Source organism: Cynocephalus volans, chromosome 8, assembly GCF_027409185.1.
Source record: "Cynocephalus volans isolate mCynVol1 chromosome 8, mCynVol1.pri, whole genome shotgun sequence".
Lineage (NCBI taxonomy): Eukaryota > Metazoa > Chordata > Mammalia > Dermoptera > Cynocephalidae > Cynocephalus > Cynocephalus volans.
In genome coordinates this window covers 132945645-132964041 of record NC_084467.1, presented here as the reverse complement: position 1 = coordinate 132964041, position 18397 = coordinate 132945645, and the positions used below count along the sequence as shown (strand labels likewise).

The 18397-nt window shown below is 43.0% G+C and overlaps 1 protein-coding gene across 1 annotated transcript in view; it reads right to left on the bottom strand.

The window, feature by feature from the left end:
• Positions 1 to 479: 479 nt before the first annotated feature.
• Positions 480 to 18397, bottom strand: part of PAPPA2 (pappalysin 2) — a 259746-nt gene continuing 241828 nt past the window's right edge. Inside the window, exons 21-22 of the mRNA XM_063106943.1 lie at positions 2709 to 2807; positions 480 to 554 (exon numbers count right to left, since the gene is read on the bottom strand). Coding sequence (XP_062963013.1) covers positions 480 to 554; positions 2709 to 2807 — 174 coding nt within the window. The remainder of the gene's footprint in view (positions 555 to 2708; positions 2808 to 18397) is intronic.

Sequence of the window (18397 nt, the reverse complement as noted above, 5' to 3'; positions counted from 1 at the left end):
GGGAAAGAGCCAGTTTAGAGTAGACGAGCCCTGAAAGATGGCAATCCACTTCACATGGGTGTTAACAGAGTGTCCCTGGCCACTTTTCTTCTAGTATGTTGGTATCAGTTTACAAGCCGGGTGGGGCTGAAGAGTTGGCAGGATGCAGAGTGGGAAGAAGGGCAACAGTCGAGGACGGGGTTGAGTAGAATACAAATGGGGGAGGACGGTCCTTATACATCTATCATATTTATCCTTCCTCTTTTAATCAACTGCCCCTTTAAAGAAAGCTTTGTCTATGATTTTTCCTTACTTAGGCTACTTGATGCACTAGCTGGCACCTATCAATATCCTCTTGCGTTTCTCATAACATCCTTCACGCTCTTCCTCCTTCCTCCATCCCGTGACCTCTCTTCTTCGTTCACCCTTTGTTTCCTCCCGTGCTGGCCTCCCTTTCTTACTGCCTCCAGGGCAGTGGAGGGAGGGCTTTGATCCCACAGTTACTGATTTTCTTCTGCCTTGGGGTCTCGGCAGGTGCATTCATCCAGGTCACAGTCAGCAGCAAATGGAATGACCTAGGGGAATGACAGAGAATTTGAAAGAACCTGTTTTGTGCCAAGCTTCACACTTTTTAACCAGCTTTCACTTTTCTCACTTGGTCCCAGGGGAAGTGTGGGGTTATGGGTTAATATCACTCAGTTCTGTCACTTACATAGCATGTCACCTTAACCAAGTTAATCGTCCTTGCTTCACTGTTGTCATACATAAAGAGGGGAGGACAACAGAAACTACTCCAGAGGGTATTTGTGTGGTTTAAATATGATCATGGGTGTAAATCCTTATCCACTGCCAGGCACCTATAACTACCGTTACTACTGCTTCAATATTATCAGCAATGTCTAAAACTATGCTGTTATTTTTTAGGTTGCTGTTATCGCCTTCACATGGTTCCTATAGAGGAAGAAAGATGAATGTTGAATGTTAGCATTTTCTCTTTACAGGGAAGGCCAAGGGAGGTTGAGTGACTTAACTCAGGGTAATAATACTACTATATAGAAAGACAAGACTCAATAGACTAGTTCTCTGACTTCTGATCCTCAGTGTTTTGGAGGCAATAGGATCATCTCGGCCACCTTCATAAGCATGAGCTTTTTTCTTTCTTGAGCCCAAGATACCCTCTGGCTTGGTGAAACTCTGCATCTCCCCGCCCAGTGTTTGTGGTGGCTCTGCCTTCCTTCTATGTAGTTGTTCCTCCCCCAGGCCACAGATGGTCCAGGACAGGTGCTCTCTTCCTGCTGGTGTAGCTACTGACAGATAAGCATCAATTTTTGAGTGTCTATCACTATCATTGGAGAGAATTGGGCATGCAGGAGACATGATGTAAAAGTGGCAAACATTCTTCCCTTTTAGGCTTTGATAATCAAGTGAGATAAAAAATGAATAGGCATGCTACATACAATATCAGTCCAAGTCACAGAAAAGATGGGCCTGGTGATTGGGCAAGTGGATTGGAGAATGGGTGGGGTTGTTTGGGGAAATTTCCCAGCATATTTGCACATATGAAGTAAAATGTGATTTAGGAGTCAGCAGAGGGGTAAAGTGCCTTTGCAGTCCCAATTTTTGTGTGTGCTGGCTACAGGCACTGAGACTCATTAAAGACAAATCTTAGATTTGCAGGGTGTGAAGTGAGGAGACAGTTGCTTGCTTTCTTCCTAAGCGATCATGCCTTCCTGTGCAGAAATGGGCTCCTTGACCAGTTACTTTCACAACTGAGAACAGGAACTAGCTGGCCTGATTGCCGACCTGCAGTCCAAGCTCTTGATCTGTTTCTCTTAGTTCAGGATTTATTGGTTTTTAGAGTGAAAGAGGGCCAAATGGAATAGTGATAGTATGAACCTCTGAGCGCTTTGCATTAAATAAGTTAATTCACATTAGTGGTGAAAACAGTCACATAGTGAACAATCAGTAAATGTTAACAATTAACAGACGTAGTATTCAGGTATGCAAATAGGTGACTGGTAGGTGTGGCTTTACTGTGGAGATGCATACAAGGAAGGAAATAACATCTCGTGCGTATTTCTGATTCATCAAATTGGCCAACTACCTTTAAACATCTTTGAAGCACTTGGATTTTTACCCATACGATTACAAAATTTTAGCCTGTTCCATCTTACAGGCTTAGCTTTAGCCTATCTGCTAATTTAGCAGAGCCAAGAGTAATAGGGATAAAGGACATCGGGAAGAGCATTACTGCTCAGGACATAATCCAGAGACTGGTCCAGGTAGCCTGTTACAGCCACTCCACATGTGTCTGCAATAAGCTTAGAATACACTATGTAAGGTTATTAATTTAATTATGAAGACAAATAATGACTGGATAGCATTTTATTGTCAATTCTGCCTCCCCAAGGAGAGGAGACTCTTATTTTCCCTGCCTACAGAGAAGTTTCCTGGACAATGATAAGCAGGTGTGAGTCTTTCAGCAGCAAAAGCCATGGCTTTTCTGAAGGAGTCACTGGACCGACAATTAGAGAACTAGTGTTTTCTAAGAACCTAGGTGAAACACCACTAATCCTGTCACTTTAGACTCTCCAATGATTGTTCATTGGAATTTCCTCCTGACTTGAATAAGAACCAATTATGATACACCGTGAAGGAGGGCAAGCCGAAGAACCTGCCATCACTGCTGGAGCCGCTGCTCTGCCCCACCCGCAGGCGCCCCCACTTACCTTCTTGGAGGAGAGTGTGGAAGAGCAGCAGTCTCCCCCATCATAGTGGCAGTAGGCCCGGTTGTTGATAGTATCACACCAACCATCTGCTTGAAAAGGCTGTAAGAAGGCTGGAGGTCAGCGTCTCAGTCCAGCTGCACTACGCCTCCCCTGCTCTCCACCCGCCCCCACCCCCAACACAATCCATACAACTGCAGAGATATTATGGGAGAGTAGCACCCAAGGGGCAGAATGCAAATTGACCTAACATTCTGAAGAAGTTGAAAAATCTCAAGATAAATCCACTGGGCCTAAGGAATTTTCAAATTTCACCGGCAGCACCCGCTCCTGGTTTGCTCGAAGGTCCAGATGGGTCATTTAAACTTCCTGATCAACCTTTTCATCTTCTTGTAATAATACGTCTTTTTATATTACGTAGGTTACAAAACAGTTTCACACATTTTAACTCTGTTAATCATGGGGAAAAGAATGTGCCTTAGGCAGAATTGGCTTTAAAAGTCCCACTTTATCAGTAGGGAAACAGCGATGCACAGAAACATAAGAATCTCCCCGGGGTCCCCCAGCTGGGGTCAGGTAGAGCTTGGTATTAGACTTCACATATTTTGGCTTTGTGATGCTTCTCACATATTAAGAACCATAAACTCTACCCTTTCTCCTGGTGCACTGAAGACTGGTACTTAGAGACTCTATTAGTCTTTTGGTGCTATAAAGACACAAATGATGTCCGTCCACAGTGCAGTGATCCCAGGGCTGAGGTCACCAGTGCTGGAACAGAAATATCCCCACATATACAGCCACCTCATGCACAGCAGCTAGACATAAGGTTAGAGTAGAGAAAGCTAAACTGTTTCCATTCACTCCTGTTACCACTGCAAGTTGATAGGAACCAAAATGGGAAAGGCGCCCAGGCCAAACCAGAGTTAATGGAGTGTTTTACTCCAGAAGGGAATGTATGATAAGAAGAGCAACAAGTAGTTCAAAAATAGCTCAACAACTTAATGCATTGTTTCTCCAGAAAACTACCTCTGGAGGGAAACACTGCTCCACAGCATTCTGGAGGGTACATGAGCCAGTCCACCTACTCAATAACCTTGGCTGCTTCCCATCCTGAGCTGATGCCCAACTGCAAAGCCTCAGGAAACATATCATCAAACTCTTTGGTCCATCAAACTCTTGAGCTTTGAGGCCACCTACCAGTTTACATGTTCAAATCACTTTCTCTTCCCCCACCCTCCTTAAATGTCAAAGAGAAGAACTGTTCCCTCTCTCACTTGCTTTGATGAAATAAATCACTCAACTCAAAAATGGCCATTAAATAATTTTCAGCAATTGAGTTACGTCAGAACAAGCTTATCCAAGTTATTACTTCAATGTTTTGATTTATTCTATGGGGTCCTGAGGTCATTTGAACATCATTCCAGATGTATATACCAGTTTGCCAACCACTGAAAAGCTGCTACTTGTGGGGTACAACTCAACAGCTGTCACACAGCTGCACAGCAATGTCAGTGGAGAGCAGGAAGTGAAAATGAATTCTGTTTTCAACATGGGCCCCACTGGGATAAAAGGCAAAGACGCCGAGATGAGCATTTGTCTTTAACACTGGAGCCAGCTACTCTGGCTCTAGATAACTTGGAATAACTATAAAATCAGGACTTAGGTCCAAAACTGTGGCCAAATAATAGGAGTCAAAATATAACTAATGTATCCTTAACACCTACAGATGTTCTTGGGTACTCCCAGAAGGGCAAGATACATCTACTGAAGCTCCCCAGAGTTTTCTTTTTCTTTTTCAAGTGTTTGGAGTATATTTTACTCATCTAACACTACATCTGTTACTTTTCCTCCAACCCAGGCTGACTCATTGGCAAAACTTGATCTGTTCTTTCTTTCTTTTCCATATAATTGTCCACAAAAATCCAAGGAGCACCCAAAATGCTTTTCTTACACATGTAAGTATGGTCTTCAGAATGGAGGATTAAAGGTAGATCTAAAGATACCTTCTTTTTCATAGGAACAATGGAAATACTTGAAGGGGTTAGTAAAAGATCCTGGGGAGTTTTTCTTTCCAAAGTCTTTACCAAGGATGGCTTCTCATCTCAAGAACATTGGGTAAGGTATGTTGACAAGAGCAGTAATGGTCTAGGTGACCTTCACTAGGTCCCACTGGATTTCCATTGCTGTAGCCTGGAAATGATTTCTAAAAGCTCCTTCTTTCTGCTCTTAAAGAGTCATCTGGGAAGACAAGGGAATTTATAAAAAGGAGCAGAACTACAGAGGAAAGGTTGGAAAGACTCAAGTGTTTAATTTACTATATACCTATTAGAATTAATTGCTCCTCCCCCAACCTGCCAAAAACCACCACTCCACCCTCAACAAACAAAGTCTCCTATGGCAACATGTGTCTGAGAAGCTCAACAGCTTGAGGCCAAAGTTATAATGAAAAAAATAGAAAGGGAAAAATGACTAATTGATCCAAAGTTTAAAAGCATCTAAAGACTGGATGTAGACTAGGAGCTTTAATTCCAGTAATTGAAGGGATTAGACTTTGAACATCGCTCCTCCCCACAGGAAACTTTCCCAAGGCAGGGTACTAGGCTTGGTTTCTCTGCACACCTTGTAGGCAGGTGAACTCACCAGCCTTACAGACACACCTCATTTATCCTATAATGTCAGAAAATAAACTGATCCACCCAAGTGCATTTTCCAAATACCTTAAGCTTATACAGTTTGGGGTAACTTTTCACTTTCATTTTAATTATTTTGATAAAAGAAAAAATCTTTTTAAAATGTCTGTTTCCCTGCCTTTTAAGAACTTATAGAACACAAAGTCACCAACGTGAACAATTATTATTTTCACTGCACAGGGAGGGTCTGTCCTTTGCTACGTGCCTCCTCCAACACACAAACACACCATACTTCACACACACACACACACACACACACACACACACACACACACACACACACACACACACACACACACACACACACCCCTCAGGTGTGATTTATCTTTGATCCAGAAAGTCAAGCCCTTAGAATTATACCTAATGTTATTAGGTATAATAGACCTAGACCTGAGAAAGTGCCTGGGTTACTCTTATGATGTGTGAGCTTTATGATAACTATTTTAGTTGTTATAGGAAGGCTTTTCTTACCAGCCTCTTGGTGGTAGCTGTGTTCTAGGCAGACAAGATAGCCAAATAAATGACTGTGTATAAGTGATGGCATAAGAGGAAAGGTGTTAGTCTATCCTACTATACCCACTTTGAAAACTTTTGGAAAAAGTAAACTAAATTTCTTTTTTATGTTATATAATCTGGTGCTGTTTCCTGTTTTAAGTTTGCTCTGGGGAGCTGGCCATAGAGACGGTGGCCCTGTCTGCTGTCTGTGGGTGTAGTCATTTATTCAGTCACTCAGCATCCCTCACTCCACACCTGTGTGTGTCAGGTACTTTTATGGGGATACAGAGATACATAAAATATAGTTCCAGCTTTTGAGGGAACCCACCATAAGTAACTTTAGCTCCATGTGATAGCTCAGTGCTAGCATCAAGATGTGAACAGGAGAGAAGTAAGTACCTGATCTAGATTTGGGGGCTGGAGGAGACTGATTTCAGGGGCTGGCTCTACTACATCTAGCCCCTGTGGAGAAGAGCTTAGAACTGAATGATTCTGAGGGGAAAAGGAGTCAGAGAGAACTGTCTAAGGAGAAGGGGGGGGGGCGGGAATTAGACCGATGTGTGGTCCCAGACTGCCTATCACAGAACCCACTCTCAGAAAGAGTTCTATGAGCCTTGGTTAGTTAATAATACCTCCCTTACTTGAATCAGATCAAGAACATTTTTTTTCTACAGCTTGCAAAGAGAACTCGAGATCGTGCTGGTGTTTCAGAAAAGTTAGTTTCAACTTCAGACCTTCTGCTCTGCTACGCTACAGGTTGAGATCTCAGCCAAAAAGGACTGCATCCCACCAGGTAAGGCATGGGGCAGAATCCTGTTTTATCATCCCAAGGAATATTTTCGACCGGGAGAAGAGGCTGATCAAATATTTAGTTGATGCAAAACACTATTTTCTCTCTCTCACATCACTTCTAAATAAACCTTCTAGTTATGCAAGTGACAAATCAGATCCATATCCATTTCTTCATATTGATTAGGATCCAACAGGCCCAAAAAAGATGACCTGTTTCAAAGCAGCTGTGGCACAGCCCCCAAAGGAGTCCTTTCAGCAGATGGACTCTCTATGTAAATGTATGCAAATCTGTGCACTAATTTTCTCTTTTTCTCTGGCTCTTCAATGAATGATGGCTTCTGGCCGGGTCTTCGTTCTCCTTCTCACCCCATGGTTCTGCCTGCTGTGTCCATGGTGCCTGCACTTCATATCCAAAGACTGCAAAAAACTCAGAAGTGGAGACCCACTGTACAGCCTCGCAGAATCCCAGGGGCAGAACTTGAGAGGCTGTTGAGGCCCCTCAGGGACCCCTGATGATCAGGACACTACTTGCTTGTCAAAAAGATGAAGGATAACAAGTGCTGATGAGGATATGGAGGAAAAGGAATCCTTGCACACTGTTGGTGGGAATGTAAATCAGCACAGCCATTATGGACAACAGTATTGAGATTCCTCAAAAAATTAGAAATAGAACTACCATGTGACCCAGCAATCCCACTACTGTGTATTTATCCAAAGAAAAGGAAATCGATATGTAGAAGAGATGTTTTTTTTTAAAGGACTATAGATATGTAAAATTCTAAGGCTAGAGGAGCATTGAAGACTATTTAGCAGATGCTATTTAGTACATGCTAACCCTCATTTTGCAAATGATGAAATGGAACCTTAAGAAGGTGAGCTGTCATGTTTCCAAAGCTAGTTAGGGGCAATCCTAGGAACAGGGCCCCGATCTCTTGATTCCTGATCTGATGTTCAACTATACCATGCTACATTATTTTATGATTTCATTGGTCTTTTAATTTATTGGTAACTTAAACTCCTCTGGCACCTCTACAAAAGGGGCTTAGGTACAGGGGTGTTAATATGAAGTGAACCCAGCGATCCAACACAAAGAAATGGTCACATATACATTTTCAATTCCCTGGGACCACCACAACCTCACTTCTGTTTTTCTCAACTGTGGTTTCAAAGTTAATCCCAAATAAGCTCCTGGCACTGTAGTTCCTTCTGAGACTTGTGGCTTGGTAGCCCATATTTCCCTAGACTCTGATATCCCCAGGAAGAGCAGCACTGTGCTCTGATCACATCAGCCACTTATTTCTGGGCCTCAAAATGCTAAAGCCAGATGTTTTGCTGCTCGCTGCCGTCATCAGAGGAAAACTCCTCCGGTGTTCATCCCTCGGGATGGGAGGGTTCCAATGATGTCGCACTTGTGGGTTTGATACAATCTTCTTGGAAAGTGTAAAATAAAAATAGACAGATATCTTGAGCTGGATTGATCAGGAATAGTTTCTACAAAAGATACAACACGCTCTTAAAAATCTCATCTGGCTTCCAGGATCTAAAGAGCTCTCCTTGTCTCTGAGTTATGGTATATTTTATCCAAATGTTTATTATAGGAATCAACACTCAGGAAGTACTGTCAAAAACCCAGGATCTAGTCATATTCGTAGTCCCAGCAACTAGTCCAGTGTCTGATACATGGTAGATTCTCAACAAATAAATAAATGTAATTGCCCTATTTTGAAGTGGGAGGGCTAATACATTTCCAGACTTTTTGACCAAATTCCTCTTTTTCATTATTCCTGTACTGCTAGAAAATTTTCTAGGCATGTTGTTTTGTAAGAATCATATAATTTACATACAATTCATCTTTTATGTGCATCTGGTCCTTTTATTTTCTTACAATAAACACAGACACTGTAGACACTGGAGTTGAGACAGTGTGTGTGTGTGTAAATCATGTGTATATAGATACATATTATATATATATATACAATGTATTATATATGTGTGTATGTATATATATACACATATTACATCCCTACTAGGTACAGAGTATGGTACACATTCATTTCTGGAAGTAGAAAGAGGTAGTAAAATATACCATCTGAAAGTTCTCCCTCTATAAACCATCTAAAAACGTTGGGTAAAATATAACAATATCTTTTCAGTTTCACAGTTGGGATCATAAGAAAGGAATGGAAATTCCCAAGAGAACAACAACAACAAAAAAAAAAACAGAAAGAGACTGAAAACCAGAGCAGAAAGAAGGCAGTAAGCCATGGTTGTCCTAGGTTGGGTTTTAACAGCTGTTTGGGAATAGGGGCCTAGGTCTTGGCCCTTTGCAAGGTGGTGAAATTGTAAGTGACCACGTTAGTATTTTCAAAAGAAGACTATGTTTGTGAGGACTGATATGGAATGATGCAGTCACTTGGTGATGCTGCATGGGTAGCCTGGCTCACTTGGGAGCCGAGAGATTTGCTCTTGCCTACCAGCTCCACTACAAGATGAAAACCCAGTCCTTGGCTAAGTCACTAATCAGTAAGATGTTACAGACTTGCTGGGTTATCAGCTAACCATTGAAACTGCAAAGACTACCTCCTTGAAGGCCAGGCATTGATTCTACAAACAATAGATAAGCAAGATGTAATGGAAAGAAAGGCAGTGAAGATACACATTCTGTTGGGTGGCTAGAGGGTTGTCGATTTGGGGTCGAGTTCGTGGTCTATTGCACATTACCGGTCCATGTGAGCTCAGATAGCTTCTGTGTTGTGAGGTCAGATAGCTTCTGTGTAGGGCCTCAAACCTCTTCTTGTACAGTCCATCAGACCCTCAAAAAAGGCAAATATGTACTTTTACAGGGCTAAATGAGAAGCCTGATTATAATCAGCTTTCTTATATCTGACACCAGGACCAAAGCAAAGTCGTAGAATATAAATCATCAAGTAGTACAAAAATTAATCTCTCCTGAGAGAAATAGTCAGGATAAATTGAGATGGAAAAAGAAAAGCAAGCAAAATAAGACCAAATGAATTCTTGCACCTGTAACGTTTTCATCTACTTCAAGGTGCCCAAGAGCTTAATAGTGTCTGCCCAGGAAAGTATCAAGGCTGTAGGGAAAGATGATCAAGAGCACAGATAGACCTATGCTCAGCTCCTAGATCTGCTCCTTAGCAACTAGTAGAATCTGAGTGAGTTACTTAACTGAAAGCAGCAGTGTCCTTTTTAGCAAATGAGAATAACAACACCTGCTTTATAGGACAGTTGTAAGGATCAAATGAGCAAACAGAGGTAAAATACTTAGCACAGCACCTGACCCATAGTAAGCACACAATAAATCAGAGTTTTATGAAGGCAGTGGAAAAACTACCAGTGCTTTTGCCATTGTGGTTCAGGGTCTGAGTCAGAACAACTTCAAGATTCCGCCACCAACACCTTAGAGTCAAAACCATGGATGATCCCACCCCTGAAAGCCTCCTGTCCTGTTCACTTTCACTACAAAGGCACATATCTAAGTCATGAAGGAGGGTCAGGTGACAAGGGAAATGGGTCTGGGACTTGTAAAAACAGGGGAAAAGGCCTGACTGGCTCCCGGAAACTAGGGCTCTCCTCAAAACCATCGTGGTGACTTGGGTGTCTCAGCCTCTGAAAAACCCCAAACCATCACAGACACTTCTTCTCTGACATGTGCCACAGGAAAACAGGAAGGTGAGGAGACTCTCCCGGACTTACATTCCAGCCAAAAGTAACCTCCCAGCAGCCCCTTTCATTTAGCTGCAAATAAAGACCCAGTGTCGTCCGGACTGTCACCAGCCTGCTTCCCCACACAGCCTCTCCTCCTGGCCCAACATGACCTAACACGTGGGGCTCTTGCCCACCCCCAGGCAGGAGTGGAGTGGCTGGAAGGAGTTGGAGCTCTGAATGGTGAAGTGGGCAGGGTGTGTTCAGGTGAATTCTGCATATATTTGTGCCAGGAAAACATCAGTTCAAAGTTAGAGCCCTGCTTCTCAAGGACAGACGTACGGGAACAGAACACCCCTCCACACGGGCCTGCACAAAACGACACAGTGCTCCTGCAAGGTTGTCATCTGCCCCTCTGTTGAGAGCCACTGTCGTGAGCCCCTGATGGGAATGTGTCCTGGCCCTCCTGAGACCCGGAGGTCTCACCGATGGTAAGGTGTTTGGTGTCTTCTGACCGTATCTCCTTCCCCAGCTGTTACCAAAACTACCCAAGATATACTTTGCAGACGGTGAACACATTCAGGGCTCTACAACCTGCCGCCACCTTTATTCTTTCCATAAATCTCCATAATCACTCATAGGGTCACTCCCTGGCCCTTCTGCATCAAACCCTAACTCCACGTCTTAAAACCAACAAACCAAACATAAAACCGTCCAAAACTTTTTTCTCCTCCATCCGTGTCTGCTGTCCTCCATGGGATCCCTCTTACTCTGGGGCAGCTGATCCTCTGCAGTCTGTTAGTCCAGACTGTATACCAGTGATTCCCAATACTTTGCTGTCGAAGGCTGATTTCATGGCAGCGTGGCCCTCCCTCCTCCAACCATGCAGCAACACTTCTCAAAACACTGTGCAGAATCAGCAGCAGTCCTCCAAGTGGCCTGATCACTGGGCTCCCAGAGTACTGGTGTTCTTGATGCAGCAAAGCCTGTGCTTGGGCTTGCACGACAACTAAGAATGACACACCATCAGACCTCACAGGCAGGTCCATAATGAGGCTGGTGGGCCCATTAGTTCTCATGATTTTCTTCTTCTTGTTTCCATAGTGGCACTGGTATAGGTGGCCTGCAAGGTCTCCTGACACAGTCTTGCTGCATGGCATTAGAGAAACAGATTGACAATGGTTTGTTCAAAGAATTTTCTGCCTCCTCTCTAGCTAATTGGAGCCAGGCCACCATGTTTCAAAATCAAGACAGAAACTTTGAACACAGGAGGGTGGAACTGTGCAAGTACCCTGGGGGCAACACTTCTGTATTGCTCCCTCTTCTATTCCTTTTTTTCCCCCTCCCACCAGTAGTAGGTTCTGTGCACGATCACAATATCTAATACATTACTGTAAGTGCTTAATGTGAGTGAAACTGGTGGACTCTCTCCAGAACTGACTCTCTAAAATGAAGAAGTGAGAACAATTTTTGCTTTCCACTCCTCTTTTCTTTCTTCCAAGATCGGGTAAACTTCCCCCTACCTTGTGCTCCAGCCACCCCAGGTATTTGTTCTCACTATCAATTACTCTCCCTCAAACATCATGGAAAGTAGCTTAGCACGACCTTCCAGGTATAGACTCACCCACAGTACACTCTTAGAGACACCAAACTTAAAGATTCAGATGGATGAAACAACAGAGTTTCAGGCAGGCCAGTGGAGACACCTGGCCGAGGCGGGCAGGACCTTCTGGGGTCTCTGGAGGTGGCCACTGTCTCGACCCCACCTCCCTTGGCCCTTGAGCAGCTGTTGTGCCAGGGCCACAGCCCACATGATTGGAACATGAAGCGGCACATGCTCCTTTCAAGAGCTCACACAGTTCTGGAAGGCGAAAGAGAGGAGGAGCATGAGGACACAGGTGTAAGTCAGACACAGAAAGACCTGCAGCTGGGGAAGAGAAGGAAAAGCCCACGGATCCTCTAAGGAGGCCCAGGGCAAATTGTCGGGGTCCGGCTTGGACTTTCAGCCTTTACTTCCCTCTCTCCATCTCCTGGTTCTGTGGCCACCCTTCAGCTCATGGGAGGTTGAGGCAGGCCTGAGCTGGCAACCAGAATGTTCCACTGCAGCCCCACACGCGTGCTTGCCCCCACCCCCAGCACCAGCGCACACCGCCAGGCCGCCTGGCATTTCCTGACCCCCCCAAGCCTGCCCGTGGAAGATGACGGGGAATGCAGACTGTGGGAGGAAACGACACTATCCATTGTTTGGATTAAATATTTTTCTTGGCCCCACTGCTGTTTGCAGAGTGTCGTATTTTTTTTTTCTCTCCCACTCTCTCCTCCTCCCTTCTTCCATCCCTCCCTCTCCCTCTCCCTCCCTTCCTCAGCAATCAAGCACACGGAGACAAATTTTGAGGAGAAAGCACAGACTTCTAGGGTGAGAAGAGCTGTTTACGGAAACCACAGTAGGTGACAAAGCCTTCTTCCATTCTGACGCCACGACCAGCTCTTCATAAAGATGAAAGTGTTCCACTTTGGGGTAAACCTAAATCTACATCTGTCTGAGTTTTCATGTGTTCATAGAATATAGTTCACAGTATTTTTCTCTCTATCATTCTTTCTTTCACAGATATATGCAATACACGTGTGCATATATATATATATGTTTATATGTGCGAGGGTACTTTAAAAAATTAGTGAAAAATAGAATTGAATTGAAAGATAATACGGATCTTTGCATGAACTTTTTCAAATACCCTCGAACATATATGTATGTGTATATATACACACACACGCATATATGGTACACATATATGATATATATATGCTTCCTCTCTTTATCGTGTATATAAGATATATATGTGTATAATAATTAATAATTTATAACATTTATATTATAGATATAGAACATAAAATATATGCTTTACTTTATACACACACAATTTCTCTGGGAACTGCAGGCATAGGAAGCAAACCTGAAGGTAAAACTGTTTTTATAAACTACAAACCATCATATATTTTTATTTTCTATATGGCACGTGCTGTAAACCACAAGGTCTAGACACATGATCTTATCGAATCCTTGCAATAACCCAGTGAGGAAAGTGCTATTATCATGCCCATTTTACAGAGGAGAAAACCAAGGGCTGTATGTGTTTAGGAATGTGTCTGAAGATAAAATGTGGAGCCAGTGTCTGATGTCCTGGCCTGTGCTGTGACCACCCCGAGATGCTCATGCTGCCCCCAGCATCATTGTCATACAGAAGTGATATGCCTAACTCCCCTACTCAGTACCACACACCTGTTCCAGCCTCTCACTGTCCAGTCCTCACTGTCTGAGGAAAAGTCAGTGTCACGTAAATCCATAAGCAATGTAACATTATGGGAAATTTAACTGCAAAACATCTACTATGAGCCACGCGTGGGGCTAGTTGCTAGAATCCCAGGATATCTAACCAATAACTATTTCATGGATCTTCTATGTACAAGGCATCACAGTAGGTTCTATGCATGACAAAGTCTTTGCCTTAAAGAAGCTTTTGTGGCATGAGTACTGAATACAGCAGAATCTGAACAACATCGGAGACAGCTGCAAAGAAATCCCAGACAAATGGAAGGCCAGTTCCCAGAGTAATTAATGCCACCACTAATAAGAGATACAGAAGTACAGAAAGGGAAGGCGCTGAGATACTTTGGAAAGGCTTTATGGAGCACATGGGATTAGAACTGGGATGGGGTTTGGGCAGAGAAGTGGGGAGAATAATTCCAGCAGGAAGGCCATATATAAGCCAAGATTTCAGATGGAAAAGAAAAAAATATATCTGTGGTTTTCTACTTCAAGGATTAATGACCAATAGGTCAAAATCTCCATCCAGAGGACTTTGATCCATACCCTGAACATAATAGGAAACAAATGAAATTTTTTTGAGAAGAAAAGCGTGAAAAAAGTTATGCTTCAGAGGTTGGGTCTGGAGACTATACAGGGAATGTTCAGGAGAGAGCTACAGGTAAAAGTTGATTCCAAGTAATGTCAACTAAGAAGGGAATTGGCCGTGGAAATATGAGATAGAAAAAAGCAAATGGGAGGGGCATTGTGAAGAAGAATTGTCAGAGCTTGGGGAATGGTTATATTTGGGTAGAAGACTGGTGGAGATAAAGGTTTGCCTATGACATCTTGACTATTCAAATCATAATATGCTTTTCTCAAAAAATCTGCTCATTATAAAACTAGCTAGAAAGAATCCTTACCACAATCTAAGGACTGGGTCGTGGGACATAGATCCTGATGAGGCAGCAGGCCCTCTCCTAGCTCACGGTGAGAAGCTCTACACATTTTCTTTCCCCATATAAACACAGTCTAGAGGGTCCCAGCACATCTTCTATCCTGTCGAATTTCTGCCAGTCTCTCTCCATAACTTAGACATACTATTGTATCACCCCCAGTAACATCCAGGTCTGGTCGAGTTGTGGAATGGCAGAAGGGAGGTGTCATGTTTACTCTAGACTATGCTCTTGCCAATAGTCTTGTTTCTTTTAGCCCCAGTCTGGTTTTGAGTTTCTGTGTCAATGGACAGCTCAATTTATGTGGCTGATTATTGCGGTTCTCATCTTCAACCTATCACTCCATGCGGGTTGTCAGCCCGGCTGTTTTGTTCTCTGTTAATTGGTCAGCTCATCCAGTCTCACTTTCACCCATATGGAACCTATTCTCTGTGCAAGTGTCTTGTTTACATTCCCTCTATCTACAGAAGGCTTGTCTGTGTGTCTTACCCACTCATCCGCTGATCAGCTGCATATGTTTCACAACATGTTCTCCAGTCTCATTCTCTTGGTCTCTGATTCTTGCTAAGCAGAGTTCATTTGTACACCTCCTCTTCCTCTGCTTCAAAGCTTGCAAATCCCAGGAAGGTGTCCTAACAGGTGGTCAGCACCCTGTGTTCATGTCTAAAGTTTGTCATTCCTAGTTTATGGGTCATTTATTTATTGCTTTGTTTTTAATCTTCCTACCAGTTTAAGAACATGGACTCTGGAATCAGACCGCCTGGGCTCATGACTGGTTCCACATTGGCTAGCTCTGGAGCTTTAGGAAGTTAATTAGATTCTCAGTCCCTCAGGCAAAGGAACTGAATAGACATTTTTCGAAGGAAGACATACAAATGTCCAAAAGGCATTTGAAAAAATGCCCAACGTTGCTAATCATCAGAGAAATGAAATCAAAACAACACTGAGATATCATCTCACCCCGGTTAGATTGGCTATTATCAAAAAGACAGAGAATAACAAATGCTCATGGGGATGCAGAGAAAGGGAAACTCTTACACATTGTTGGTGGGAATGTAAATTAGTACAGCTACTATGGAAAGCAGTATGGAGATTTCTCAAACAACTACAGATAGAACTACCATACAATCCAGCAATCCCAAAAGGAACAGAAATCAAGTCAAAGGGACACCTGCACTCCCATGTTTATTGTGGCTCTATTCACAATATCCAAGAGTTGGAACCAACCTAATGTCCTTCCACGGATGATTGGATAAGGAAAATGTGGTATATATACACAGTGAAATACTACTCAGATATAAAAAAGAATGAAATTCTGATATTCGCAGCAATAGGGATGAGCTTGGAGAAAATTACATTAAGTGAAATAAGCCAGACACAGTGAAAAATACGACATGTTCTCACTCATATGTGTGAGCTAAAAAAGTGGACCTCAGAGAAGTAGAGAGCAGAATAGTGGTTACCAGAGACTGGTGTGGGGAAGGGAAAGGAGAGATGGGGAGGGGTGGTCAGTGGATTCAAAATAGTAGAGAGATAGGAAGAATGGGATGTAGGGTTCTATAGTAATACAGGGAGACAACAGTTAACAACAAAGTACCGTGTAACTTTGAATAGCTAGTAGCGATGAGGTTGAATGTTCCTAAAACAAAGAAGTAACAAACGTTTGAGATGATGGATATACTAAGCACCCTGATATGGTCATTGCACACAGTATAAATGTACCCAAATATCATATTGTACTCCATAAATATATACAATTATCATTGAACAGTTAAAAAAAATTAAAAGAGAAATAGAGAGTAAGATAGTGATTTTTTTTTTTTTTTTTTGTCTTTTTCGTGACCGGCACTCAGCCAGTGAGTGCACCGGCCATTCCTATATAGGATCCGAACCCGCGGCGGGAGCGTCGCCGCGCTGCTAGCGCAGCACGCTACCGAGTGCGCCACGGGCTCGGCCCGAGAGTAAGATAGTGATTACCGGAGGGAAGGAAGTGGTTGGGGTGGCATGGTGGGGAAGGGTTGATAGACTGGCACAAAGTTACAGTTAGTTAGGAAGAATAGGTTATGGTGCCCTAGGGTGACAATAGCTAATCATATTGTTCTGTATATTCAAGATAATCAGAAAAGAGGACCTTGAATGTTATAATCACGAAGAAATGATAAATGTTTAGGTGATTGATATGCCAACTATTCTGATTAGATCATTATATAATATGTGCATGTACTGAAACCACAAGCTGTACCCCATAAACATGCACAATGAAAAAATAATTAGTTTTTTAAATAAATAAATAGATTCTCAGTCCCTCAGTTTCTTCATCAGTACAACAGGATTGGTTATGGTGATAATAATTCCTCATAGTGTGTGCCTGGCATAAAATAAACACCCAATAATGTCTATGTATACTATGTGACCAGTGGCTGTTCTTTCAGTTCCTGAGCATAACAAGCCTGGATTCTCTGGGTTATTGATGGCTGCCTCTCTGTGAAGGTGGAACACAGCCTCCCAGAGGCAACTACTGGACAGCCTTGTCATTCTTCCTCTCTTAATTACAATCTGTAATCCCAGGGATTTTACCTTTTACCTTGCCCAACTATGAAGACAGAACGACTATACATAACAAGGCTTTGAGGCAAGCAAAATACATAAGCAAAGTTGTCTGAAGTACCCAGTTATCCCTTCTATGTTCTATTGTTGATAGTTGAGTGACAGCAGCAATGCTGTGTCAGAGTTTGTCTTCAGTCCAGCCCAGTCTCTCCTTTTTTCCCCCATCAACCCTACTTCCCAGCTGGACTCTGCACCTTCTGGCAACCCCCTAACCAAGTACTCATCTCAACTATAGTATCTGCATATTCTCCTACTCCTCTGGAAAGCAGCTGACATACTTGGGAGCCAATGACTAATAAGTATCTGCAACTCAATAAGACATAAAATATTAAGGTAAAATATGACTTCACCAGTGAGAAGTCTGGGACTTTATGAGCCACATCAGGAAGACAAGTATTTGGGGGAGAAACAGGAACATGCACAGCACCCCCATAATGACCTAGTGGAGGCAGATCCCTATTACAAAAGATTGGGAAACCCAGCTCTATGTACCAGGGCATTTTCCACCTAGGTGAAGTGAGCATAAGCAAAACACATGAGTTATTTGGTGAATTTATCAATTTAGCTATTTTATTGATTCATCAACTTATAGAATTTCCAGAGATCCTGTCTGAAAAGAAAGAGCATGAAGAAGAGGTCAGAGGAGGACAAGCAGGAAGCAGGTCTCAGAGGGCACACTAAGAAGTAGACAGAGCACTGGCTTCTGATCTTCAGTTACTAGGCAATTCTGGACAGGCCTGGCCCTCAGGCTGGGCATGCAGAGCATGAAACAAGGACAGGTGAGATCTGGCCAATGAGTCAGGCAGGCTGTGGGCATTCTAGTCTTAGCTACAGTGTCATCAGGGTCACAAGTGGCCCCAAAGCAAGAGACTATTCCCAGAAATCTAACAGCATTTCAGACATGCACCACCAAGTTTAATATTTTTCACATTAGAAAGACTTCAGTTGAATCTAATCTCATTTTTAATTAGTCCTCACATCGCCTGGTGAGGCAGATTAATATGATTATCCATATTCCACTGATGGGAAAATGAGACAAAGGGCCATGCCCCAAGGTCACTTGGGCAATGAGCAGTAGAGGCAGAAATTAAACTTAAGCATTTTAAACTCCCAAACCAGCATGCAAAGGAAAGGACGTCAGGGAGTAGTTTCATCTTGGTTTGCTCAGTCTTGCACATCTGGGTA